The sequence below is a fragment of the Mus caroli genome, chromosome 16 (assembly GCF_900094665.2).
Source record: "Mus caroli chromosome 16, CAROLI_EIJ_v1.1, whole genome shotgun sequence".
Classification (NCBI taxonomy): Eukaryota; Metazoa; Chordata; class Mammalia; order Rodentia; family Muridae; genus Mus; species Mus caroli.
The window spans coordinates 29,663,246-29,690,865 of NC_034585.1; the positions used below are offsets into that span (position 1 = coordinate 29,663,246).

Sequence of the window (27,620 nt, forward strand, 5' to 3'; positions counted from 1 at the left end):
GAGGTGATGGGGTGTGGGCACTCTAGGTTGGGCTGTGCAGATTATGTTAACCAGTGCTGCACCCTGCCGGGACTGCTCTGTAAATTTTGACCTAGGAGTGGGGACCTCATAGGGTGGCAGTTGAGGACCTAAGAGTGAGGAAGCAGAACCCCAGGGGTTAATCATTCTTTGTGAGTAGAAGGAAGGGTGTGGTCTGAAGTCTTTAGAAATTGCTGTTGGTAGGTAAGGGAGTGCCCTTTTCCTTTGGGGTGTGGCCACTGGTAAGTAGCTCTGGTTCCAGTGGATGGCCTCAGACCCATGAGCACTTGGGCAGCATTGGATTCAGTGGGTTATAAAAAAATAACAATGCGATGACAGAAATCAAAGACGTTTACTGCAGCTCAAAGAGTGGTGATCAGGAAAGTGTGTCGTAATTGTAAAGACAAACCAGCTTAACGTTCAAATACCACCGTGTATGCTTTAAAAGGTTCTCTAATTCTCTATGTATGATTTCCTTAATTAGATTTCCAGTAAAATATTTTTTTAAAATACAAGGATGATGGTGACGAGGTTTCAGGGTGACCTTACTCTGTGGGCCCAGTATCCCTAGGGAAAACAGCTCAGCCTGGCCCAGCCACAGGACCTCAGCTAGCCAGCTCCTTGGGAGTGAGTGGGTCCCTTGTCTTGAAGAGGGAGAGGGTGTGGGCAGCCCTGGTGTGTGACTGAATCACTCCCTTCTCTTCCTTGGCCTCTGGCCAGCTGCCTTCTCAGACCAGTGATGTCATAGCACACTGACCTGAAGGTGTGGGGTTGCTTGGTACAGTTCCCTCTGGGATGAGGTCTTGAGGGGAACCAGCCTGGCCTTCATTCAGAAGCCTGGGCCCTGCATACATAGAGGTGAGTGGAGCAGGCCTGATGAGGTGGGGTTCATATGAGAGGTGGATAATCCCGTGTTGTGGCTTGGGGAGGAGCTGTGACCTCCACTTCTTTGCCGAGATGTTATTCCTCCTGTGGTTACCAGAGGAGGGAAGCTTGCTTGTTAGGTTGCCATATATTCCTAAGAATATAGTAGATTGTTTTGGAGGGGAAAAAAATCGTCTTGGCTGGAAGTGGCTTGTCACATCTACTTCTCTGTGGGAATCTGTGACTTCGCTGTTGCTGTTGGAGAGAGAGAGCCAGGCTGGCTGGCGTCTTTTAGTTACATGGTATGGAGAGATAGAGGAGAGATTGACGCACGGTGCAGGTGTTTGTGTGGACTGACTGGGTCCCCAGACCTCAGAGGCAGTTTGGGTTCTGTGGATTTCATGGCAGTATAATGTTGGAGGTGAGCTGGAGTAAGCAGGGAGGGGGAATGGTTTTGAACCTTCGTTCAGCCTGCCAGGGCAAACCAGGATGGGCGAGTCACACTCAGCCTGCTCTCTCATCAACCTGCCAGCCTTGGATCCTTGTAGTTGTTCTGAAGACTAATGTCTGTCATCGCCATGGCGAGATACCAAGGCTTCCGTACAGATTAGAACCCAGGACCTGGCAGAGCCCTCTCCCTGCCATAGCGGCTCCGAGATGGGCGGTGTGAAGAGGAAGCCTGCTGGGAACTCAGTACCCTCCCAGAAACCCTGTCCTTTGCCTTGGGATAATGGCAGGAGTTTCTAGACATTTCTTTTCTCTGCCCTGTCCCAGGAAGGGGGAGTGCTTAGAGCTCAGCTGAGCTCTAAATACTAGTTGGAAGGAGTCAGAGGATGCCTCAGATGCCATAGGAATGAGAGGGTGCGTGGGGTGCGCGTTCGCGCACACACACCACACACACACACACACACACACACACACACACACGTTACCTTAGGGCCCTGAGGGTTGGCGGGAGAGAGAAGCCTCTGCAATGGCACTTGCTGACTGGCCGTAACCTCACCCCAGGGCTCACTGATGCAATCTTTCCCAGCATGTGTTGAAGTGACCTCTCCAGCAATCTAGGTTCTCCAGTTCTGTGGTTGGCCGAGCTCTCTCAGTCCCAGGCTCAATGCTGTCTTGAGAGGAAAGGTCCAGATCTGGATAGATGAGGGCAATGGGCTGGGCTGGGCTGGGCTGGGTCTATCATCCTGCCGGTGAGGGTTGGCTTGGCGGTGGGGGTGGGGGGTGGCTTCTATGAGGAGTGAGTTAGGGAGCTACCAGTTAGAACTTGTAGGCTTGCCCACCAGGTTGGCGCCAAGTGTTCTTGGCGTTGAGAAGGTGGGTGCTGAGGGTAATGGAGGAAGATGTTTGAGTCCCCAAGATTGGTCGGAGGGGCTCGGTGAAGTAGGAGATGAGCGTCTGTGGTTTCTTAGTTAACCCTCATATTGTATTGTTGAGTATCAACGTGTTTGGGTGCCAGTAGTCCTATTAAGTGGCCCTGGAGCTTCAGTCCTGGAGGCGACTTGAGGTTCAGAGCAGTGGTTCTGAAATCAGAGTGGGTGGAGCCTCGCTCTGGCTTCCTAAGGGTCGCGACTGGCACGGCTAGCCGGTTAGGTGCCTGAAGGACACCCCTACACTAAGGAGAATAGAAGCTAGGGAGGGGGCTGAGGTGGGGAGGGGATGCCTGTAAGTTCAACCAGAGGGGAGACTGATAATCTGCTGGCTGTGGACCTGAGCCTTTAGAATTCATGCAGGTGCCAGGATTGGAGCCTTTTCAGCCCCTCCCCTCCTGAAGGATGCTCGAGGCCCGCTCCCCCCCTCCCGGACGCAGGGCAGTGACGCTGCGGGTGCTGCTGCTGCTGCCGGTGCGGGTGGAGGGGCGGGGGTTACGGGCAGCATCGCTTTCCTCCCTGCCCCAGTGGTGGGACTTTGGGCCCAATGGGGGAGAGATCTGCTTACCAGCGCCTGGCTAGGGGCGAGGAGGGACAGCAGGTAATGGGGATAGTGAGATACGTGAGGCTCTGGCCTCGTCATCTGCTGGTGATCCGTGGGCCCAGCTCTGCTCTCTGCAGCAGGAGCTTCTGAAGAGTCCAGGGTGCCTGCGCTTTTTTTCCTCCCCATCCCACTCCCAATCCCTAGATCTCTGGGGCCAGGAGGCTGGGTGCCGGGTGGTGTGTGTGTGTGTGTGTGTGTGTTGAATATGTCTGAGGTGATGGTGGTGGTGAATTATTGATGCTGGTATCTGACTCAGTAAGCATGGATCCCTAGGGGCCCAAATAAGCCGCCCTTTAGGCTTTCGGCGGTGCAGTTTAGGAGCCTGGGACACACAACTAGTATTCAGGCTCACTCCTTTGTGGAAAGAAGCTGTGGCTTGGGGAGGCTCATTAACTGGCCCGTTGAGTATGTGTATCAATGTAAACATCCCCGGGTGCTATCGAAAAAGGCACAGTATTCACAGGGCTGCTTCCTTCCCCTTGGAGATCCAGCACTTTCTTTCCTAGCCTCCAGAGGGCAGTAGCTGTCAGGAGAAGGGGGAATGTGCCTGGGAATTGAGAGTCTGAAAGGTCAAGGCTGTTTTCCCTGGGGAGAAAGAGGCCCAGGAACTGTTGCCTGCTATGGGGTAAGCTGCCAGGTCGTTTTATTTAGATGTCTGAGAGTTCAGACATGGGGTTCTGGTGGATTTGAGACATGCATTTTTGGGGTGCCTAGAGTTTTTAAATTGGCCAACCTAATCAGCCTCAACTTGCAGTAGAGGTAATAAACCTGATTAATTTACTGATAACTCCAGGCTCCTAGGTCTGATGGATAGGCTGTAGTCTTCTCCAGCTTGAGGGTGTGGTCAGCTAACCTGTGGAGAAAGACAGTGTCCATAATCCTGAGTCTGACCTCAGTCCTCACACCCATTATTTGCTGAGCCTTGAAGAGAGAGGCTGTACTTGACAGTCCACACTCTTTGTATGAATAACGTCAGTGGGGAAGGGCTATTGCTGGGAGGCCCCTTCCCCCAATTAGAATAGGAAATGGTTGTCTTTCCAAGTAGGGAGTTCAAACTCTGGAAGAGATCCTGGAAATTGAGTCTGGGATGCTGACTCCCCAAAACTCTCAACCTCAGCTGCCTCCCTTGTGAGCCAGCTGTGTCTCCCTGAGCTGGCAGCCAGCTGGATGGGGACAGACAAGAGAGCAGTATACAAGAAACAGGGGCTCCTTAGGCATGGCTGGGTGTGGGGAGCAGAAAAGAACTTCCTGCAGCTGTCAGGTGTATGTGTGAGCTGTAACAAGGGGGTGTAGAGCAGCTGGCACCTTTGAGGGGCAGAGGGACCATTTGTCAGCTGTAAGAATATGGGGGCACACAGGAGCTTGACGGAGTGCCTCCAGATCCCCTAAGCTGAGGCTGTTGTGTGTTTTGGGTGCTGTACAAGATACATATCCAACAGCCTGATTCCTATAGCTTTGAGGTAGAACTGTCCCAGTAGAGGGCTTAGGACATGTTTGTTTATTTAGAGGGAGTTTTGGATCTTTGCCAGCTAATCTGGGGAGTAAGCACCCTGGTTGTCGTGGGCATTACACAAGGCAATCCCAGGGGAGGGGTGGAGATTCTCACCCCCCCCCCAGCTCTTGGCTGGATTGTCCCACTCTGGCAGGCTGCCTGCCTCCTATTTCCGTCGGGCACCAGGGTAACAGGGCCACATTAGCGTCTGAGCCAGGAGACATCCAGCCAAGGTTGGGATGTGTGTGGGGGAGGGTCTCTGAGGGATCTGTCTACAGAATCCGGGAAAGACTCCCATAGACCCAGAAAAGCCTTTAGGGGGCTTATAGCCCCTTTTTATATGTGCTGTTTGATTCACAGCCCCCACTGAGATCCCAGGGGTTCTCTGCACCTACGAGAGTTGCAGTGGAAGCCGGAGACAGGGAGCCTTGTGTAGGGGGAGTCAGCGGGGCCAGTGCTGGGAAGAAGAGTCCCCCCCCCCCCCATTCCTGCTGTCCTCTTGGCTGAGATTCAGAAAGGTCTTTTTTCAGCCAGTGTCAGCCGCTCAGCTGGGGAGGGAGGGAAGGAGGACAGGCGGGCAAGCAGGCAGTGGGGGAAGCCTGGGAGTAGGACCAGAGCTGTGAGTACTGCACTAGAGACAGGACAGAGGACCCAGCCTGCAACCAGCTGTGGAAACCCAGCCGGGCTTGAGGGGAGCAAAGCCACCACTCCATTCTTCCATGTTTCCTTCTTCTGTGTGAGATCTGGGGGATTTCTAGGACAGGTTCCCCCGACCCTCTGGGCAGAGCATAAAACTCAGAAGCTGGGGCCCTTGCCTGCCCACTTTCAAGCTAGGCCATAGCCCGGGTGACTTAGGGGCTTCAGTCGTGGAGATGCCGGCAGCCCGTCGATTTCCTGGCCTTGAGCTCTCCTTCCCTCTCCTGGCCAGACTGCGGCGACGGCTGTACACAGTGAGTGGGGGCCCGGGGGCGGGAAATGGACTGACTCTGGACAGGGTTAGCCCCTCAGTAGCAGCACTGTACAGGGGGACAAGGAGTAGGCAGGACTGAGGGATGCCTTCCTGAGGTCTGCGGGTTGGAGTGCTTTTCCTTTCCGTCAGCTGCATTCATCCTTGTGTGTGTGTGTGTGTGGGGGGGTATTAGGGTCTGGATGGTCAGTCTAGCGTGTGCTTACATGCAGGCCATTGAGCCCCGTGTGTCACACATAGCTGGTGTAGATTCCACACCAGGCTATGGGCCACACACACAGAATTGGAGGCTGCCCGAGCTAGAGGTCACTGCTCTAGTGCCTGTGCCTCACAGACAAAGAGACTGGGGCTGGGGGGAGACTTAGGGGGGAGTCACTCCAGCTTTAGCAGTAGGAACAGGACTAGAATCCCACCCGACTCCTCTTTCTTCACCAGGGTCCCAGTGTCCTTCCTAGGCTTCATACCCCCACCCCCCATCAGCCCTGTTTCTGGGTTGGGGAGCAGGGGAGGGAGCCGAGCAGAGAGGTTTCTTAGCTGGTTAGTCAGGGAAGGGAACCGGGCTGTGCTATGCTTTCTAAGTAGCTAAGAAGGGCCTCTGGGTTTCACTGAGCCCTCCCTGTCCAGGATAAGACTCTGAGCTGTCACGGGAATGGGGAGCCTGGAGCCCAGGGCTTGAGGAGGTGGGAAGGGAGGGAAGTGTGCCGGCTGCTTGTCCTCATCGGAGTCAGGAGCCCCTCATCTGATAGCCCTGCTACATAGCCAGTGGGTTCTCTTTGCTCCGCGGCCAAGGCATGGATGGTGGAGCCTGGCCCATGACTTCTCACTGCACACCTTTGGGCAGTGGTGCTTGATATTCTCTGTTTGCAAACAGATGGTTTTGTTGAGGATAAGAGAGTCGGTACAGCTAATGGTTAGAACCGGCATAGTAGCAGTAGTTTTTCGATTTTATTTTATTATTTTATGTATATGGGTGTTGCCTGCATGTATGTCTTTGCACACTGTGTACAGTTCCTGAGGAAGCCAGACGAGGGAGTCAGATCCCCTGGAATCCCAGGTGACTTTGAGCTGCCATGTAGCTGCTGTGAATTGGATCTGGGTCTTCTGGAAGAGTGGTCTTGACCTCTGAGCCATCTCTCTAGCCCCATAGCTATAGTTTTGAAGTATTAATATATTACTTTTGTTGCCCTTCACAGAATGTTACATACTAAGTATATATAGAGTCAATAAACATGGTGTTAACTAATAATATTGGAGGATAGGAGGGAAGTCGTGTGAAGCATATCCTGGTTGCAGTAGGAAAGAGCAGGGGCGCTCAGACCTCAGCAGAGCCACTGAGGGAGTTTCAGCATAATAATGGCACATTCTTCACTAACGTCTTTCATCCAGATAGCAAACTTTTGCCATGCTCCAAATAACGTAGACTTTTCCTCAGGTTTCATGGTAAACAGTTTACACAGTTAGAGGAAAATCCAGTCCCGTTGAAACTACAAAAGTATTTTCTTGTTTAAATGTAAAATGGGATCTAAAACTCTGGATTCTGATCATTCTAACAGTTTTTACTGGCATGAACTAAGTTGTGTGGAATTTGTATGTTCAGTTCTGTCCACCTGCTAACTGTCACTAGCCCCGCCTCCATACACATGCACCATGACAGGAGCAAACATACCCCCTCTCTGGACAGTTGCACAGTCCTTAGGAGAGCCATTCAAATAAAGGGCTACAGCTTACACCCGTCAGCCCAGCTGCCTGCCTCACAGTCCGTCGTTGAAGAGCCAGGGTTTGAACCAAGGGTTTATCATTCTCATTGTAGCTCTTTGTGCTGCACTGAGCTGCCTGGGAAACTCTGAGCTCCTGGCACGGTGTTGGCAGGACCACTGGAAATTGCGGGAGCAGGAGGCTCATGCTGGGCCTGGGTGGTGTGTGCCTGTGTGCCTGTTCTTACTGCATCTGTGTTGAGAGAGTGCACTGTGTTCAGGAGAGGGTCACCTGGTCTGGGCTCAGTTTAGCTGCTCCAGCTCAGCTGTTTTAAGTAGCAAGAAGGTGCTTTGAATGGTATAGGATGTGGGTGAGCCAAGGGCACAGATGGGCAAGCCTGCCATCTGCTCACGTCCCTTGGCTGCTCAGCTATTCTTTCGTTTCTACAGAGGCTGGGGAGCAGCAGCATGCAGCCGGAGGAGGGAACAGGCTGGCTGTTGGAGCTGCTGTCCGAGGTGCAGCTACAACAGTATTTCCTGAGGCTTCGAGATGACCTCAACATTACCCGCCTATCTCATTTTGAATATGTCAAAAATGAAGACCTGGAAAAGATTGGCATGGGCCGGCCTGGTAGGTAGCTCACAGGCCTTGCTTTCTCTTCTGATCATTTACCTTGTTTGTATTCATCATGGCCCAGCACAAGAAGAATCTTTTCACCGTGGTGGTGGCTGAGAGCTTTGCCAGCCCCTGACCTGACATGAGTGGGAGGCAGGAGGAGAGTGCTGTTCACAGGGTGCCCAGGGAACAGTTTGTAGTTGATGTAAATGTGAGTTGGAAGTTGAGGAGAACGGAGTCTTAGAGCTGTGGTCACTTGTGGTCACTCAGAGTTAGTTGCATATACCTTTTTTGGCTTTCTCCCAAGGTGCTGGGTACTGAATTTAGGGCCTCACCTGTGCCACCTGGGTGCTCTGCCAGTGAGCACACCCCAGGCCGCCCTGCCTCCACCCCTTTTTAAAGAGATACTAGGAATTGACCCTAGGACCTTTCACGTGCTAGGCAAGGGCTCCACTACTTTAGCTCTGGCCCTTCCTTTCTGCACTTTGTGGTTCGGTGCTGGGAATTCAACCCAGCACCTCACGGGTGTTAAATAAACAGTATCTCTTAGCAAGAGAGGTCTAGCCACAACCCATGATAAATTTCTCATTTCTAGATGGTAACTGCTAGTTTTAGTTTAGAAAGAAGGGAAAGATTAAAGTATCAATGTGTTAGCAGACCGAAAGATGTCAGTAAGTTACCCAGGGTACCCTTGAACCTTCTATTGCTCTGGCAGACCAAGGACTTAGCCTCCTCCTGGCTCAGCCTCCCTGTGCTACCGGTTCTGCTCTCTAGTCCTTCCCCCTTGGTGTTTGATCAGATATTTGTAGATGTATTTCCTGTGTCTCTTCTGTTTCATTCTGAACACCAGTGGGGTTAATGCCAGCAGATCCACATGAGAAGAGAAGACAAAAAACCCTCAGATGGGGCTAGAGGGATGGCTCAGTGGTTAAAAGTGTGTACTATTCACTTATAGAGGACCCTAGTTTCGTTCCCACGTCAGGTAGCTTGTAACTGCCAGTAGCTCCACAGATCTGACACCTCTTCTGGTCCCTATGGGCACCCTCACACATAAGGAACACACACACATACATAAAAATAAAAAAAATCTTTTAAAGAACATCTTTCAGTCTGCTAACACATTGATACTTTAATCTTTCCCTTCTTTCTAAACTAAAACTAGCAGTTACCATCTAGAAATGAGAAATTTATCATGGGTTGTGGCTAGACCTCTCTTGCTAAGAGATACTGTTTATTTAACATCCGTGAGGTTCTGGGTTGAATTCCCAGCACCGAACCACAAACATCTCAAGAGGTGGAGGCAGAAAGATCAGTAGCTCAAAGTCTGCCAGGCCAGGCCAGGCTACAGTAGACTATCTCAACAACAACAACAACAACAACAACAACAACAAAACAAAAAACCCACAATCAGAAACTTTAGTGTGTCCAACTCAAAATAGCCAAATGTTTTACAAGCTAAAAAAAAAAAAAAAAAAAAAAAAAAAAAAAAAAAAAAAAAAAAATATGTTACTTTTGCTCAGATAGTTGATTTCTGTCCTAGTTAGGGACACCACAGCTGTATGACACCATGAGCTGAGGAAAGGATTTATTTAGTTTATACTTTCACATCACTGTTCTTGAAGGAAGTCAGGACAGGAGCTCTCAATAGGACAGGAACCTAGAGGCAGGGACGAATGCAGAAGCCATGGAGGGCGCTGCTTACTCGCTGGCTCATGCTTTGCTCGGCCTGTTTCTTACCGAATCCAGGGCCACCAGCCCAGGCATGGCACCGAGGACAATGAGCTGGGCCCTCCCCCATCAGTCACTAGTTAAGACAATGCCCTGCAGGTGTGTGTACAGCCCAGCCGGTGGAGGCATTTTCTCAACTGAGGTTCCTCCTCTGATCATTCTAGCTTGTGTCTTATTAGCATAAAACTAGCCAGCACAGTGTCTGATGTCAGTAGTGCAAGAATATTTTAAGGGAAGGAAACCTTAGAATGGAGACAGATGTATGTGTGTATCTCCTTACCTGAGTTCTCTGGAGAGTTGGCGAGGTGATTGGCCACTTCTCATTCTGCCTTGATGAGTAAGCACCTCCAGCCAGAGGTAGAGTGTAGAGATTGGGTGAATGAAATTCCTAGTTGGCAACTGATTCAGTTGGTGGCATTGGGTTGAGCGGTGTCCCAGGAACTGAGGAAGTCAGGTGGATAGCAGCCTCTTTGGGAGGGTGTGTGAGCTGTCTGACAGACCTCATTCACTTTCCTTGCTTGCAGGCCAGAGGCGGCTGTGGGAGGCCGTGAAGAGGAGGAAGGCCATGTGCAAACGCAAGTCATGGATGAGCAAGGTGTGTGAGAAGGGTGTGAGGGGGTGGTGGGGTACCCAAGGGCCTCCTGCTGCTGGCAGGCCCAGGAGCCTTCTCCTGCTGCCCAGAGGTATAATCTCACCAATTCCCTCACACTTTGTACAGACTTCCATCCTCCAAGCTCTTATCTGACAGGACACTTGTGGTGCTGCCTGGCTAAGTGTCTGTCTCCGCCACAGACAGACCCGTGAATGGCCTGTGTGCAGTAAGGGTTTCACAGCCTCTCTGGGTGCAGGAGCTGGGACTTGTTGACAAGCGTTCCTTCCTTTGAGTGTCAGGCCAATGTCTAGAAAGTTGTAGGGGGGGCTGTCTGGACATCTTTGCCTTGTTCTGTCTGCCCCCCAACACTTGCCCGTGCTCTCGGCTCTTCAGGTTCCTGTGGTCATCTGGCTCTGCTGACAGCTTCCTTCCCCACAGCTCCTCCCCACCCCCTAAGTTGGGTCTGTAGTGTTGTGAGTCCCTCATCTGACTCAGTGGAACTTTGCCCATTGTCTGGAAGACAATGAGAGAGGAAGTGAGCCAGCCAGGGCCTCCCTCTCTACTTCTGGCCTCAGAACTGGGGTGAGGGGTGAGCAGGGCAGAACAGCTGGACTGGGATTGGGCAGTAGAGATTTTCTAGCTGCAGTCTGGCAAAGGGGTTGTCTCTTGAGAGCCTGTGGCCTTTTCTGGGGACACAGTCCTGGTCCATTGCCCAGGTTTTTGCAGAGGATGAATGTGTGGCGACCTATTGACAATAGAGAAAAGCAGTGTGGGAATTTTGGATCTTGCCCCAGCTCATAGTAGGTCTCTGGGTGATCAGTGGTCCTCTCTAAAATTGTCATGTCTTCGGTAAACCAGCATTGGCTCCATTACCCAGCTTACCATGCAGGACTGTGCAAAGGGCCTCGTGGCTGCAGTGGCGAAGGTAGATCTTGTAAATTGAAGTTATTGGCAAATATTAGGAAAATACTGGGAGGAGGGGACAAAGTCCAAACAGGTCCTCAGATTTGAGCTGCCCTTAGTGTTTGATTTTGGGACAAGGGGCTGAGGGGCATATTTTACATACCAAAGCAGACCTGGCCTCCAGGGTCTCCCAGCATCCCTCAGTCCCTACCTGGCATACCCTGCCCGCCCCACCCCCCACCCCCAACTCAGAACTTTCCAGCCCAGGGGCTGCCCTTCTCCCAGAGGCTCTTCCCTAGTAACCCAGACATTTCCATCTCTCTCTGTCTCTTTCTGTCTGTCTGTCTATCTCCTTCTCTTCCTCCCACCCCTTTCTTCTCTCTGTGCACAACTTCTCTTTCTTTCTCTTTTCCGCCTGTACCCCCACCTTCCCCATGACCACTCTAATGTGGCTTGAGTTGGCTCACTTCACCAGCTGGGGAGAAAGAACCTATCACTCAGCACAGGCAGGTAAGGCTGGCCAGCTCTGAGGGCAGCGAGAAGAGTGTAGCCTGACGCTAGAGTTTTAGATGCCCCAGTGGAGGGGCCAAGTCAGATTGCATGGCCAGGTGAATTCATTCATAGTCCTCCTCTTCCTGTCTTTTGACCTTTGGCCCTTCTTTCTCCAAAATAGGCCTTGGAGACCCCCTCTAGTCTTCCTTCCTTCTCAGCCCTTGGCTCTAGGCGCCCCTCCAGAAATCCAGCTGTCTTTCCAGGCCCTTCTCCAGCAAAGACTGGCTTCATTTGCACTACATACACACACATAACACATACTCATGGGTCAACCTCAGACTAAAATTATCTTCTCCCCTGGGCAGGATGAAGGGCAGCCGACTCCCCAGGGAGGATAGAGACAGACAGTGCCAAATGGTTAACCCAGAGAAGGGGCCAGGGCTAAAAATGGACAGGGAGGTGTTTGGAGGGCCCCTTGGGCTCCTACCCTCTCTTTGTATGCTAGGGGCAAGGGGCTGTGCCGTTTAGGAGGTTCAGGAAGGGAGGGGTCAGATGGGGAGGAGCTGAAGGCCAGGGCTGCCAGGGCTGGGGCTTGGGGTGTACCTGGAGGGCTTTGGGCTATCTCTGTCTTCACAGACCGTTTGGGGTTAACTTCAGCCACAAGCAGCATCTTCATCTGGTTTTGACACCTACCCTGAGGCTTCAGCTGTGGGTTCCCAGTTAGGGTGTACGCTAGAAGTGTGTGCCTTTAACAGGCTGCCCCTGGCAGCTTGGCAAAGCCAGGAGCTGTCTGAGGCTTACCAGTAGGGTGGGACTGAGTGCCTCTGGGGCCCTGGGTTCCATCTGGCTCCTGGCTGCTTTCAAACAGGTGTTCAGTGGAAAGCGGTTGGAGGCCGAGTTCCCTTCCCAGCACTCTCAGAGCACCTTCCGGAAGCCCTCCCCCACCCCAGGGGGCCTGCCAGGGGAGGGGACCCTGCAGAGCCTCACCTGCCTCATTGGGGAGAAAGACCTACGCCTGCTGGAGAAGCTGGGGGATGGCTCCTTTGGCGTGGTGCGCAGGGGCGAATGGGACGCCCCCGCAGGGAAGACGGTGAGCTCTGGGGTGGGCACTTCTCCCCTCTGACAAGTAACTAGGGACAGTTGTGAAAGTACTCACCTTTTGAGCCATGTTTAGGTTTAACTGAGCACAGTGATTTCTTTTTTCAAGTCTAAAAATAGTTTGCTTACTATGAAAGATTGGACAATGAAAAATGAAAGGCAAAGGCCTGTAGCTCCCACTACCCAGGTGAGGCAGGGCTGCAGCGCCCCCTCCTACCACCCTAACCCCTGCAGGGATTTGTTGTGAGACAGCATCTTGGGTAGACCAGGGTGGCTTTGAACCTGCAGTGACAAAATATTTTCTGTCCCTTTATCCTTTCCTTCCTTCATGGTCTTGGATCAGCTTTGAAGTAAGTGCTGTGCCACTGAGCTGTGTCTCCATCACTAAGATAGAAATTTGATTTACATATTTAAGTCATAGCCTTTTTTCTCTCTTAATTAAAATTCCCTAGTGGATAACCACACACAAACATACATGTATGGGGTGTGGGGGATACAGATTATTGTAAATATATACGGGCCAGATGCACTTCCCAGACATTATATTACTATTGCTAGCACCCAGCAGGATTTGTCAAGCCCTGGCCACTCAGCACCCCTTTTTCCAAGGGGGGGCATCCATAGATTATGGCATTATAGTTCAACTATATTATTGTTCTGTCTTTATATTGCTCATCTCTTAATTTATTGTCACTGCTAATTTGGGAATTTGCCCAGAAAGAAGTGGCCCACATTTAGTGACCTTTAGAGGTCAGTCAGCTGCCACCCTCTTGCAGTGCAGAGGATGGAGGATATAAACTGATGGCATGCTTGTGCACTCAGATGAACAGGTCTGATGCAGGGGGCTTTACTCTGAGTTGGAAGGTGCAGTTAGCTCAGTGTTGGGAACCATGAAGGTCTAACACCCTGCTAATCCTGCACTGGGCAGGTGAGTGTGGCCGTCAAGTGCCTGAAGCCTGATGTGCTGAGCCAGCCAGAGGCCATGGACGACTTCATCCGGGAGGTCAATGCCATGCATTCGCTAGACCACCGAAACCTCATTCGCTTGTATGGTGTGGTGCTCACACTACCCATGAAGATGGTGAGTGGCTGGGCGGGAGGGAAGGCCAAAGGGCTACCTGCAGTCTGGGCTCCCAGACGCAGCACTCTTCCTCCTACCTGCTCCAGTTTCCCACCACATGTGGCAAAGGGGTTTACCAAGGTACTGCCTAGTGCTGTCATCTCTAGATTTTCTACTGCTCATTGGCAAGATGTGCCCATAGGAATGGCTGGCCCTTGACATGAGTTATCTTTGGAGTTTGTAGCGTGGGCCTCTTTGGAATGCTTTATTCTGGGGTTTAGATTCTCGGGGATAACTGAAGGGACAGGTCAGAAACGAACATTGAGTACAGCTATGATCGACCTCCAAAAAGAGACCGGGAGCTTTGCCTCTGAGAGAGTGGCATCGATCTACCGGATTTATCCTGTCTGTCTTCTGTGTGGCCTCAGGTGACAGAGCTGGCACCTCTGGGATCTTTGTTGGACCGCCTACGTAAACACCAAGGTCATTTCCTCTTGGGGACGCTGAGTCGCTACGCTGTGCAGGTGGCTGAGGGCATGGCCTACCTGGAGTCCAAGCGCTTCATTCACCGGGATCTGGCTGCTCGAAACCTGCTTTTGGCTACCCGGGACCTGGTCAAGATTGGGGACTTTGGACTGATGCGAGCTCTGCCCCAGAATGATGACCACTATGTCATGCAAGAACACCGCAAGGTGCCCTTTGCCTGGTGAGGGGCAAGTGTTGCTGGCTTGTAGGGCCCAAGCTCCACTCCAGTCTCAGCAGATCCACACCTCCAACTCCTGGGGCCTCTGTTACCTACCACAGGACTGTCTGCCTCGGCCTGTCCTTCTCATTTCTGGACCTGGGTGCCTGTCTTAAAGACTTACATGTTTTCACATCCACCCAAGGAATTCTCCAGGAATACTGGAAGGCACAAGCAATCTAAAGGGCATGTACTTGGTGGGGGATTAAAAGGCTTCCTGGAGGACTTGCTGTTAAGTTTAAAACATATGGCAAGTAGCCAGGCCAGGATGGTCAGTAGGCTTATCTGTGTAGAGCTGGCGGCAGGCGGGAATAGATTGCACCGTATCTCGTAGGCAGTGACTAACTAGTGACCTCCACGTTGGTGCTTAGCCTGCCTTGGGTCCTTGCTGGGCAGATCCTTTGCTGAGGTTGTGGAGTCTCCTAGTGCCAGAGGCAGCTAAAGGGGTAGCAAGGAGAGGTCCCAAAGAAGCCATTCCTTTGACCCTTGTTTTTTTTTTTTTTTTTTTTTTTGCCAGGTGTGCCCCTGAGAGCCTGAAGACACGGACTTTCTCCCATGCCAGTGACACCTGGATGTTTGGGGTCACACTGTGGGAGATGTTCACCTATGGCCAGGAGCCCTGGATTGGCCTCAATGGCAGCCAGGTGAGGCAGGGTAAGGGGTATGGTTCCAATAGGGCAGGTGGGAGTGATCCGTCCCTGGTCCCCAACCTGAACAGTTGCAACTTGTTCTTTTCTTGTAGACTCCCATTTCTTGCACACCCGATATTGGTGTGGGATCTCTGAGAGCTTAACAAAAGAGAAGGGGTAGCCCAGAATGTCCCAGGACAGGGATGAGACATGAGTCCTGGGCAGGTCTCAGGCTCTGGGGACAGAGCTTTCCCATGGTGGGTGACCATGTCAGATGGTATCTTCAGCTGTAGGACAGGTCAGAGGGAAAACAGGAAGCGAAGAGGCAGGTGCTCTGCTGCCTCTAACCCCTGTCCCACTCTGGCTGGCAGATCCTGCATAAGATCGACAAGGAAGGGGAGCGCCTGCCCCGGCCGGAGGACTGCCCTCAAGACATCTACAATGTCATGGTCCAGTGCTGGGCCCACAAGCCAGAGGACAGACCCACATTTGTGGCTCTTCGGGACTTCCTGCTGGAGGTGAGGGGCAGATCTGCTCAGTCTCAGGGGAGCGCAAGCAGGTGGGGCGGTCTGAGGCTTTGTCCTGGACTGAGCAGTGACCTGTTTCTGCCCCCAGGCTCAGCCCACTGACATGCGGGCCCTTCAGGACTTTGAGGAGCCAGATAAACTGCACATCCAGATGAATGATGTCATCACTGTCATCGAGGGAAGGTAGGGCTGTGGGCTGCACTGGGACTTCGTAGAGGGCACAGATGGAGAGGCTCCCATGGCAGCAGGCAGGCAGGAGTGGGCAGTGTCAGAGGTGACAGGCCCCACACTGCTGAGAGCTGCTTCAGTGGGGTTTTCCCTGCCTAACCTCAGCCCCACTGCCCTTTCCCACTGGAGCCCAGCCCTGGCTGTGTGTGTATTAGGGACCAAAAGCCCTTGTGCTAAAGATTAGGCTGCGGCCCAGCTTGGCCTCAGAATTGGAGGCCAGACTAGAATTGCTGGGTGTTTCTCGTTCTCCTCCTCCGGTGTCCCCCAACACCCCCACCCCAGTTTCTTGAGAGAAGCTTCTTAAGGAAGCTGGCCTTAAACTCTTCATCTCTCAGGTACTGGGGTTGTAAGTGTGAGTGGCCGTGCCCACACATAGGAGTCTGACCATTTCTCTTGGTGCCTTTCAGACCCCAGGTCCCCTTGCCCTGCTCTGCCTCATCCTTTCGCAACTTCCCATCCCTCCTGTGAGCCTCCCGGGGTGTCCTAGTCATGGGCCCCCTCCATCCACCGCTCTGCCCTCCTGCCCCACCCTTCTCCCAGCCCTTCCTGGTAAGGACTGCTGTGTGTCTGACTACTGAAACTCTCGATTCCCGGCAGCCTCCCTTGAACCAGCTTCCTACCTGCACCCCCATGTTTCTAGGCTGAGCACCCCACCCTCTGCTGGCCCTTCCTCCAGTCATCCAATCCCTAGAGTGTCTGAGGAAACTGTCTGGGGCCTGGGCTTTGGCACTGGGTGAGTGTGGAGGACCAGGAAGAAAGTGAAGCAGAAGGGGATTCCCTGTACTCCCCTCCTGACTCAGAACTGGGTCAGGATGCCTGTAGGGGCCTTCAGTGTATCTGTGCCTTACTGGGTTAGTGAATGGGGTGAGTCTCAGCCTGAGTCAGTGGAACGGGCTCTGGTTGTCTTGGATTTACTGGAACCCACTGTGGCTCCTGTTCCTTGCCGCAGGCCAGGGCTCACTCTCATATTGGGCTCATGTTCCATTCTTGAAACAAGAGTGATGTTCCAGCAGGTTACAGAGAATGGGAGTTGGTGGAGATAGGAGAAAGGAGAGAATTGTTAGGTAAGACATAGAAGCAGGAAGGAGCCACATGTGGGTCTGGACCTGAGGGGAAGGGAGGGGTGCAGGACATAGTACTCTGGGAACAGCCTAAGATAGAAGAATGGGGCTGGGTGGGAGCCCTCCTTGGAGGTACCTAGCAAAGACTACTTAAAGCCAGAAGTTGGCCTGTGGCCATCCCTATATACTGGAGCCAGAAAGGCCCAATTCCACCTCTGTCCTGTGCTCCTCTGGCCCCAAGTCTCTACCAGTCCCATTTCCTGCTCCGTTTGGAGCCTATGTTCCCTCGGGGCAACTCAGGAGCTTCCTGTGTGTCTCTAGAAGTGGTGCCCTGGGTCACTGAGAGCACAGCCAGCTGTAGGAGGGGCCAGGGGAGTGGCTTTTCTGGGAGGTTGTCCTGGGTGCACCCTGTCCTGCCCTTCCGCCCCAGGCTCCTGCTGGCTTCAGCTGCTAATACTGCCACAGCGGATGGGTCAACTTCTGGACTGCCTTCTTCTGAGGTGCCAGCTCTTACTCGGTCCCTAGAACTGCTCAGGAGGTGGGAGGTGAGAGACATGAGCCCCAGCAGCCTCTGAGCTCTTAGGAGTGGGCCCATGTGCCTCTGGTTCCTGAGCATTCTCCCCTCTCATCCCCGGATTGCTGTTGGTTTGCCTGCCTCGTCTCCATGTCTCCAGGTGCATGGGCGTTGAATGTCTTGTTGGATTAGGTCTGTCTGTCTGACTCTCTCTTCCTCTGGCTCCTGACTTCCGTATCTCTTGTCTCATTGCTTTGTATTTCTCTTTTCTGAAACTGTTTTTGGTGTGTTTCCTGGTCCCAACGCTATGACTCTGTAGGCTTAGACTCTGTAAGCTTCGTCTGTAAGCTCAGTCTCAGGGTTTGGGGCAGATAGAGGACACTGAGGTTTTCCATGAACTGGGTCTAGGGGGCTCTGTCTAGACCGAGAGGTATGCCAAGAGCATGGTGGCACATGCCTTTAATTCCAGCACTGGGGAGGCAGAAACAGGAGGATTTCTATGAGTTTGAAGCCAGCCTGATATACAAAATGAATTCCAGGACAGATAGGATCACATAGAGAGACCCAGTCCACAAAAACAAACACTACTAAACAGTGAAAACAGCCTTGAAGATAAAGGGATGGCTAGCCTCTCCTGAGGGTCTCATGGGGAGCGCAAGGTGGCTACCAACCCCTTTGTGTGATTTCTCAGAGTGGTATTGCGAAGAGGCAGAGGTTTTGAAATCTATTGGCAGGTTCTTGGCCTGGCCTGGCCTGCAGCCTCCACTTCCTGTGGTAGGAGGGGTGGAAGGCATTGAGTCTGTGCCCTCAAAGGGACAAGGTAGGGCTGTATGCGCTGAACAGAATGTTCGGGTAACATCTTTACCTCGGCTGCACCTCAGAGGTGGGCCGAGTCGAGTCTGGTCTAGCGCCCCGGGAAGTGTGGGGCTGCCTTGTGGAGGAGCTGCGGGTGTTAGGAGAAACCAGGGTGTGGGGCAGGCGTGCTGCTCTGTGTGTCTCACCGGCCGCCCTGTTTGTGGGCTGTGGTCCCTTTCTCTCCTTAGAATGGATCTGCTATTTTCAGAGAGGACTTTTCTTTCTCAGGGTGTTGTCCTTTCTCCTTCCTTCCTTCCTTCCCGGCCCTTCCTACCCTAAAGGCAGGGAGTAATGACAGGGTGGCTGTGTTTGTGGTGGACCAGCAGGCAGCCTTAGTGACCAGAAGGCAGCTGTGGCAGTCCCCAGCCCCTCCCCAGCTCCTCTGCTGTGGCCATGTTTCCTGGGAGGCCCTCTGGCTCTGGGACAGACAGGTGATGTGAAGGTGAGGAGGAGACAGGCAGTGGTGCTGTGCTTGTACCCTGCAGCATGGTTACTTCAGCTGGTGCCTTAGCCCAGCATCTGCCCACGTCATCATGTCCGAGCAGCAGATGCAGGGGCCTCCACAGTCAGCTTCGGGGCATGTGGAGTATCCAGAGAAGGCTGTATTCTTTCCCACTTGCTCACTTGCTGTGTGGGCCTCAGCTCGGGCTCACACTGGGTCAGGTCCAGGTTTGTTCATGGTTTGTCTGCAGTGTGGACTGAGATCTTCATGGTTCACCATATCAGGAATTCTGACTTTCCCTTCTGGACCCCTTATTGTAAGGCAAGAATAGGCCCTATCATGAGAAGATGGGGAGGATGGCAGGCCTGGGTCCCCACAGCTCTGCCCTCATGTGGTGCAAAGTCCCAGGAAGAAAAGGCCCGGGTTTCCATGTGTTCTGTATGTTGAACATGTTCATTCGAGGCCCGAGCAGTAACTGGAAGGCATGGTCCTAAACTCACGGGATCCCTTTGGCTACTTGTATCACTTAAAATTCCTAGAACCCTGCCAAGGAGTGAATCTAGTGGCCCTAAGGAGACCAGGGCCAGGCATTGGCTGGAGGAAGGGAATAGGTGCATTGTGGACCATGCTGGTTTTACAGGCTTAAATTGGTCTGAGTACTGGGTCTGCTGTGACCAATCATTCTGGTAAATGTACCCGTCATGTCCCGTTTCCTTATTTGTAGACTGTAGGGAAAGCTACCGACCTACCCAGAGGAGCTTAGGCTAAGGCTGAGCAAATAGCCAGGCCCTCTTCAGGGAGTGGCAGGTTATGGTGTTGCTGTTGGGGAGAATGGCCTGGTGGCTAGACTTGTCTTGAGCTCTTATCTCCAGTGCTTCGCCTGCCAAGGTAGTTAGGTTCCATGAGCCGGGGGACCTTGGTATGAGAAGGGTCCCTTTGTCTGGGGTCACTTTCACCCCGTATACCCAGTATTTACCACACTATCTCTGTCACACAGGGCTGAGAACTACTGGTGGCGTGGGCAGAATACACGGACGCTGTGTGTAGGACCCTTCCCTCGAAATGTCGTGACCTCCGTGGCTGGCCTGTCAGCCCAGGACATCAGCCAGCCTCTACAGAATAGCTTCATTCACACAGGGCATGGTGACAGTGACCCCCGCCACTGCTGGGGGTTCCCTGACAGGATCGATGAGTGAGTATCTAGAGAGCCGACGACCTAGTCCTGGGCTCCTGGGACTCGTAGCCGCTTACCACACCGCACACAAGATCTCGCACGGAGGCTCCAGAGGTTGGGCTGCCTGTTACTGATGGGTAAAGGCCGGACGTATGCTCTGAATTAAAGTGCTCTCAAAGCAGGCAGCCCCAGGAGCTGCCAGAGGCCATCCCCAAGTCATTTCCCAAGTCAGAGTGCCAGGAACAGTTAAAGCCTTATCTTGTTAGCTTTTCCACCAAGTGGGGTTCATCGTGGAAACTCTGGATCCCAGCTTTTCCTAGAGTGGGAATCTGGTGGTCAGTGAGACAGACTTTGCCTCTTGGCTGTGGACACCTGCAGTCAGGTGTTCCCATACCACATCTTGAAGCTTACACACGCTCTGGTCTCCTGACCCAAGCCTATTGCTGACACTGGTCCTCCAGCCCTGCGCTTCACACAGTTCTTCCTGTCGTTAGCTGCCTTTCTCTCATGACAGGGTGCCAGTAACAGACACAGATGGGAACTTTTCCCACCCCTGGGCTTCTCATTTGTCCTCAGGATCCTTCCTTTGGTGTGGCGTGTCTTCTACTCTTTTCATTGTGACCGCCTCCCTCACAGTGTGCGGCGGCTTTCACCTCAGGGGAGATGTGCAGGTGTCATGGGCAAGCAGAGAACTGGCTGTCTCACTCTCTGCCTGGCTGCTAAGGCTCTGCAGGAGTCTTGTCTCAGCTGCTTTGTTCCAGAAGCTCGCCTCCTAGACAGGAGTGGGGAATGGAGACGGGTTGGGACAAGGTGTAGGTGCCAGAGAGGCCCAAACTGGCTGAGTCCTGAGGATGCGCTGGGGTGGGGAGGCCAGGGCGGTCCTTGCTGGGCCCTTGCTCGTCATCATATTCTCCCCAGTATAGCTCTGCACATCTATGGGGCAGGCGAGGAAACCCCGAAAATGAACTCATTCTGACTTGTTAAAATGGCCCATGTCACCCCAACAGAGGAGGCTCCCCCTTTTGGCACACAGGAAGACACTTGATACCTGCATCTCCTTCAGGGGTTTCCAGAGTTTAGGGCCCTGAACCTATGAGGTCAGCTCTCATGTTGTGTATACAGGTCCAGGCAGGAGTGAGCTTACTTCCCAGAACTGGGAGCAGGCCTGGAGGGATTCCTGGTCTCCTTTTGGTAAAGAGGGAGATCACTGAGAGTCATCTGGGGACAATACAGAGTCAGGCTCTTCCTGGTACTCTGTCCATCCTAGTTAGCCTCTGTCAGCTCTCCTGCTAGTCCTCCATGCTCAGTGGCCCTTTCTCCAGCTGCCTCCTCCTGAGAATATGGTAAAACAGGCCTTTGTTTTCCCTTGTCCCATATCCTAGAACATCAGGCCCCTGCCTCACAGGAACCAGGTAAGGGGGAGAGGAGGAGAGGGGGGCCCTTACAGCTAGAGGCCTGCACCCTCTCTCCCACTTTTGCTGTGCCTGAGCCGGCCCAGCCTCATTCTTCCAAGCTTTAATCAGCCTTGGTGACTAAGCCCCAGATCCCAGATAGCACAGGAGCTGGGGTGAGGTAGGAGCTCACTGCCCAGCTCAGCAGGAAGCTGCCTCCTGCCCACCCTCCTAGGGGCTAACAGCAGATGTCCAGTCTCCCGGAGGGTCTGTAGAAGAGTGTGCCAGCAGGTAGACACCTGGCATGGGTTGTCAGTTATCCATCCGGGACCAGCTTTGTCCTTGTAAGGTACTGGAGCCCTCTGAGGCAAAGGCTTCCCAGGCGCTTTCTCTTTGATAGGCACATTCTGCTGTAGGGATTAGGATCTACTCTAGATAGATAGACCCAGGACTCTGGGAGCCTTGTGACTCAGTCTGCCACTCAGCCTCCTCTGAGATATGTCTTAGTCTTTATATTATCCCCTGAACAATCAGGAAGGGTGTGTGTGTGTGTGTGTCTGTTGGGGTGGCCTTCCTCTCTGCTTCACCTCCTGACCTGGTTCTCCCCAACAGACTGTACCTGGGAAATCCCATGGACCCTCCTGACCTGCTGAGTGTGGAACTGAGCACCTCCCGACCCACCCAGCACCTAGGACGGGTGAAAAGTAAGAGCTCTTCCTTCCTAGGTGTTCCCCGTTCACTGGCCACCCTGAGCCTGCTGTTGTACTCTGGGGACAGTCGGGTCAGGGCAGCAGGTGGGACAGCTGGATCCCTGGCTCCGGCTGGGCGTGGGGCGCGAGCAGAGAGGCAGCTGTATCCGCCGCCGCCGAGGAGGGGATCCTTGGGCTGGCCCTGCCCTGCCCTGCCTCTGCAGCCCCAGCTTCCTCTTCCTCCCTCCCTCCTCACCAGGCTCTTCAGATCCTGGCTTTCCTTACTGCCCCCAGTCACGCTCTTCTCTCCCAAGCCAACAAGTACCCCTCTTCGGGTTCCATCTCAGCTGGGAGCCCCACCCCCTCCCAGATCCCGTGCCTGTCATTCTGGAACACAGTTGTTCCGTCCGCCTCCCCATTCCTCCCATCTTCCGTTGGGTCGTGCATTTTCTCACTCCTGTTCATCTCTCTCTCCCTCTCCCTCCCTTTCTCTCTCTCTCCCTCTTTCTCTCCATCTCTGTCTCTCTCTTCCCCTCTCCTTTTCTTTTGATCTCCTGCTCACTCCATCTCTCACTTTTTACCTCCCTCCCTCCCTCCCTTTCTCTATCTAAACCCTTCCCTCTGTCTGGCCCTGATCTCCCCACCTCACCCCTGCCTTGCTTGGCTATCCGTCTTTTCTGCCTCCCCTGTCCGCATGGCCTTTCTTACAGGGGAGCCTCCACCTCGCCCACCTCAGCCTGCCATCTTCACTCAGAGTAAGTGGGGCTGTTCAGGATGCCTTGGCCCCCGCCCCCGCCCCCTCTCTCTTCTCTCTCCTCTCCTGGAAGGTACAGAGCCCTGGCGGGAGGCTGTGTGGAAGGGGAAGCGGGTGTGTGCTGTGAGCTCTAGCTGCTGGACTGGCCCAGCATGCCTTCCTCCCTCATCTTTGCCCTCAAAGCCTGACTTCCTCCCTCTCTGCTGTCCCTTGGCCAGCCTCACACTGCAGAGGCAGAGGGTGAGGTTTGGGATGTGGTGGTAGCTGTGGTAGCCGTCAGGAGCTCAGTCCTGTGAGGGAGGCTCCCGTTGGCCCGTTTCTGCTGTAATGGTGTGCTACAGTACCGGTGGGGAGAGAGAGATTACTCACCGGGGCAAAGAGCAGGACTCTTGTGTTAGGAACGAACTCAGAGACGGGTATAAATGGCGTGTTGCCGGCTCTAGCTTAGGCAGAACTGCGGATCTTTCCAGCCCACACTGAGGCTTGAAGTTCTACAGAGAAGGTTCTGTCCTGTTTGAGTAAGGTCAGGTGTGCTCTGGGCAGCAAGGGCTACCTGGAGGGGCCTTGCACAGCACGGTTAGGGGGGGACACTTGGCTAGGGAAGGTGACAGTAGTTGGGGAGACACTTGGCTTTCTTTCTCCACACTTTTACCTCCCCTGTTCCCCATTCATATCTGACACCATCTCCCTGTTGGGGTCCCCCTTTTTATCACAGAGCCAACATACGACCCCGTGAGTGAGGACCCAGACCCCCTGTCCAGCGACTTCAAGAGGCTTGGCCTGAGGAAGCCAGCCCTGCCTCGAGGGCTGTGGCTGGCAAAGCCCTCAGCCCGAGTGCCAGGCACCAAGGCAGGCCGCAGCAGTGGGGGTGAGCTCACACTCATCGACTTTGGTGAGGAACCTGTGGTCCCAACCCCACGGCCCTGTGCACCCTCCTTGGCACAGTTGGCCATGGATGCCTGCTCCTTGCTGGACAAGACACCACCACAGAGCCCCACACGGGCACTGCCACGCCCTTTACACCCCACACCTGTGGTAGACTGGGACGCGCGTCCGCTGCCCCCGCCCCCTGCCTATGATGACGTGGCCCAGGATGAGGATGACTTTGAGGTCGGCTCCATCAACAGCACGCTAGTGGGTGCAGGCCTCCCTGCTGGGCCTAGCCAAGGCGAGACCAATTACGCCTTTGTACCTGAGCAGGCGCAGATGCCCCCTGCCCTGGAGGATAACCTGTTCCTTCCAGCCCAGGGCGGAGGCAAGCCGCCCAGCTCAGTGCAGACTGCAGAGATTTTCCAGGCACTGCAGCAGGAGTGTATGCGGCAGCTACAGGTCCCCACTGGCCAGCTGACCCCCTCCCCGACCCCAGGAGGTGATGACAAGCCCCAGGTGCCACCCCGGGTACCTATTCCCCCTCGGCCCACGCGTCCACGTGTGGAGCTATCTCCAGCTCCCTCAGGTGAGGAAGAGACAAGCCGGTGGCCTGGACCTGCCTCGCCCCCCCGGGTGCCTCCCCGGGAACCCCTGTCTCCTCAAGGTTCAAGGACCCCAAGCCCCCTAGTGCCACCTGGCAGCTCTCCACTACTGCATCGGCTCTCTAGCTCACCTGGAAAGGCCATGCCCACCACCCAGAGCTTTGCCTCAGACCCTAAGTATGCCACTCCACAAGTGATCCAGGCTCCTGGCCCACGGGCGGGCCCCTGCATCCTGCCCATTGTCCGCGATGGCAGGAAGGTCAGCAGCACTCACTACTATCTGCTGCCTGAGCGCCCTCCTTACCTGGAACGCTATCAGCGCTTCCTGCGGGAGGCCCAGAGCCCAGAAGAGCCGGCCGCCCTGCCCGTGCCCCCGCTGTTGCCCCCGCCTAGTACTCCAGCCCCTGCTGCCCCCACTGCCACCGTCAGACCTATGCCTCAGGCTGCCCCAGACCCAAAGGCCAACTTCTCCACCAATAACAGCAACCCAGGGGCACGGCCGCCATCCCTGAGGGCCACTGCTCGGCTGCCACAGAGGGGCTGTCCAGGGGACGGGCAAGAGGCTGCTCGGCCAGCAGACAAGGTCCAAATGGTGAGTGCCAGGCCCTCTTCAGGGTGCAGGGCAGGGGTCTGAGGGACCCAGAGGAATGGGCTCAAGTGGTGCTGATGGGTGGGTGTGCCCAGCTGCAGGCCATGGTGCATGGGGTGACCACAGAGGAGTGCCAGGCTGCCCTGCAGAGCCACAGCTGGAGTGTTCAGAGGGCTGCCCAGTATCTGAAGGTACCATCACTTCCTGCCTGTCCTGGCATTAGGGGCCCTCAAAGCTGGTTCTGCTCTACCTGACCCTACCCTCTGGCTCTGAGTCCTGTGCCCCATTCTATTCTGGTACCCTTAGCGCCAGTGTGTCTCATGGCAACATCACCTCTGCCCCTCAGGTGGAGCAGCTCTTTGGGCTGGGTCTTCGGCCTCGGGTGGAGTGCCACAAAGTCCTAGAGATGTTCGACTGGAACCTAGAGCAAGCCGGCTGTCACCTTCTGGGTTCCTGTGGCCCTGCTCACCACAAGTGAGTGAGACTCTGTCTCCCAGGAAGGCTGCTACTACTATGGGAAAAGCCTACTTACCTCTGAAAGGCCACATGTCCCCAGGGAGTCCCCAGCTGGTAGGAGAGAGGGCAGGTACAGGGCCCCAGAGGCAGGCGGTTGGTTTGTCTGGGAAAGAACCCTTCTATAGACACTTGGTTTTTCTCCTGAGTTGATGAATGAAAGAGGCAACCGGAGCCCTTAGGCGAAGGAGGCTGGCATCCCTGGCTCCTCTCCAGCTGCCCAGGTGCTTCACAGAGCAGCATTTTAGTCCTAATTTCCTAAGCCTATATACACACATACATAGACGGATTTTTTTTAACCTCTATTACATTTAAAGTGACAGTTGGTGCTGGGGAGAAGAATGGTGGCTCAGCCAATGGGATACAAGCAGGAGAGCCTGATTTTGAATCCCCACTGCCCGTGTAAAAGCTGGATGCATAGCTTGAGCCTTTGTAATCCCACTGCTCTTACAGGAGAGACGGGAGACAGGTTTAAGGGCAGCTAGCCTGGCATACAGTAGCAGAAAAACAACAGACCTGGTCTCAAGAAAGTTTCCTCTGAGCCAGGTGTGGTGGCGCACGCCTTTAATCCCAGCACTCGGGAGGCAGAGGCAGGCGGATTTCTAAGTTCGATGCCAGCCTGGTCTACAAAGTGAGTTCCAGGACAGCCAGAACTATACAGAGAAACCCTGTCTCGAAAAAACCAAAAAAAAAAAAAAAGAAGAAACATCCAAAGAAAATCTTATTACATTTTTACTGAAAGTTTATGTATGTGCACACTTACAAAATAAAGCATACAGATTAATATTAATTGAAACATTTATCAAACCCAGAAGTGGTGAGGCAGGCAGGGTTGAGGTCAGGATCCTCTCAGGAAGCAAGCGTGGCCCTGGGGTTTGTGTGTGTGTGTGTGTGTGTGTGTGTGTGTGTGTGTGTGTGTGTGTGTGTGTCTGTCTGTCTGTCTGTCTGCCAGCCTGTGCTGCAAGCTTGGGCACTCACTAGTCAGAAGCAAACAAACATAGTGTGACCCTCAGCAAGCAGCGATACCCTTTCCTAAGCTGTAGTGCCCTCTGCTGGTGGTTGTCCCTAATTTATATCCTGAGAAACTTCTGGCCTTAGATACTCCAGCACACAATAGTACTATTAAGTCATAGTTTATCAAAAAAGATGCTTTGGAGTAAGTTCTGGAATTACCGCCTAAAACTGTTTTTTTAATACTTTGTGTGATGCCTAAAGGCAGTAACTCCCTCTGGTGACCTTGGATTTCCCAGTAGCTGTTTAACTAGCTCCCGTTCTCTTGTTGATGGATGAGCTTTTGGGTTATTTCCTGTCTTTCAGACGCTGATGGTTGACTGGAGAGCAGCGGTCTGCCCTAAACGAACCTCTTGAACCTGTCTGTGGGACAAGGGTGGGGGAGCTGCCCTGCCTCAGGCCCGGAGGACCCACAACTGCCTGCGGCTCCCAGGGGACAGTGAGACCCAGGCAGCAGGAGGCTGGGAGCCTCACCTTGCCCACCTCGCTCACCCACCCAGCGCTGTTCTGCACACCTTGGTTCAGCCCTCAGTGCCCCAAGAGGTGGGACGTTCCTAGCCTTGTGAAGGCAAGACAGGAAGCTGCCTGGCAGGCTCTGTGTGACCTGCCTCTGGCTCCAGATCAAGGCTGGGCAGGTGGCTAGAGTGTGCCCCAGGCTTTCTCCTGGGGGATTAGACTGACAGGAAGCCAGGCTTGACATGGACAAGAAGGATGTGTTGGCCACACAGAAGGGTGAGCCAGCACCCAACAGGCCCTCCTCAGGGCTAGGCCCCTTTCCAGGGAACCCCTGTAGGAGTGTTAGACAGAATGTGACCTGTAGCTTCACTGTGAACTTGTGGGCTTGGCTGGTCTTAGGATCTTGTACCTATAAACAGCCTGAAGTGGCTCAGAAACAGAAAAGGTGCCAGGATCTTCTCTGGCAGGGACCAGGGCCCAAGGCCCCGGATGTGGAAGGAGACCCCAGTGGCACCAGTACTTTCCTGTTTGACCTGTTCCTCCCCTGTTGCTATCTGATGTGTTCCCATCAGCCTCTGTTGCCAAAGTCGTGGCCCCAGCTATGGATATCTGCTTCTTCCAGAGAAATAAAGCTTGTTTCTATTTTATGTTACTCTCGCGTGCCCACCTGTTTCTTGGATTGTGCCCTCCAATCTCAACAGAGTGCTGCTGTCCAGAGAAAGCTGTTTATCACCACCTATAGGCAGAGGAAAGAAGTGCAGACCAAAAATATCCTATGCCTGTACCTTTACAGAGCTGTCCTGACTTGCTTCGTGGTCTGGAACTGTCACAGTCTCTGCGGGCTTTTGTAGTGCAGGACACATTTCAGGAGACAGTCTAGTAGTAGCTCAGTCAGTTGGAGCCGGACCAGAAGCAGACGTCACCCAGGGCTTCAGTAGGTACAGCCATTTGTATTTTGTTTCTCTAAATAATGTATTTACGTGATTCTGAATTCAGAAGGTACAGAGAGTACACAGCAGGGCGTCCACCTCAGCTGCCCACTTCCCTCATCCTCTCGCCCTTATCATCGGTT

At 53.7% G+C, this 27,620-nt stretch overlaps 1 protein-coding gene and 1 long non-coding RNA gene across 18 annotated transcripts in view; one reads left to right on the forward strand and one right to left on the reverse strand.

Annotated features, from left to right (window-relative positions):
* The window catches only part of Tnk2 (tyrosine kinase non receptor 2), a 39,230-nt gene extending 12,030 nt beyond the window's left edge, over positions 1-27,200 (forward strand). Inside the window, exons 1-16 of one of the 17 annotated variants that reach the window (XM_029470584.1) lie at positions 2,770-2,856; positions 7,463-7,643; positions 9,881-9,951; positions 12,212-12,433; positions 13,370-13,522; positions 13,930-14,207; positions 14,761-14,887; positions 15,244-15,390; positions 15,488-15,582; positions 19,497-19,691; positions 21,677-21,768; positions 22,464-22,508; positions 23,223-24,571; positions 24,664-24,759; positions 24,915-25,042; positions 26,399-27,200. In XM_029470584.1, the coding sequence (XP_029326444.1) occupies positions 2,803-2,856; positions 7,463-7,643; positions 9,881-9,951; positions 12,212-12,433; positions 13,370-13,522; positions 13,930-14,207; positions 14,761-14,887; positions 15,244-15,390; positions 15,488-15,582; positions 19,497-19,691; positions 21,677-21,768; positions 22,464-22,508; positions 23,223-24,571; positions 24,664-24,759; positions 24,915-25,042; positions 26,399-26,405 (3,240 nt within the window). In that variant the 5' untranslated portion in view covers positions 2,770-2,802 and the 3' untranslated portion in view covers positions 26,406-27,200. Of the gene's footprint in view, positions 1-2,643; positions 2,857-4,963; positions 5,302-7,462; positions 7,644-9,880; positions 9,952-12,211; positions 12,434-13,369; positions 13,523-13,929; positions 14,208-14,760; positions 14,888-15,243; positions 15,391-15,487; positions 15,583-17,106; positions 17,234-19,496; positions 19,692-21,676; positions 21,769-22,463; positions 22,509-23,222; positions 24,572-24,663; positions 24,760-24,914; positions 25,047-26,398 lie in introns of those variants that run through there. The other 16 variants (XM_029470581.1, XM_029470583.1, XM_021184671.2 and 13 more) reach the window with 16 other exon arrangements.
* Positions 9,200-12,188, reverse strand: LOC110311393. Its single transcript, XR_002379953.1, has 3 exons — positions 11,947-12,188; positions 9,637-10,693; positions 9,200-9,285 (listed from the first exon to the last, which is right to left on the reverse strand). It is a non-coding gene; the product is annotated as an uncharacterized LOC110311393 (long non-coding RNA).
* Positions 27,201-27,620: the final 420 nt, after the last annotated feature.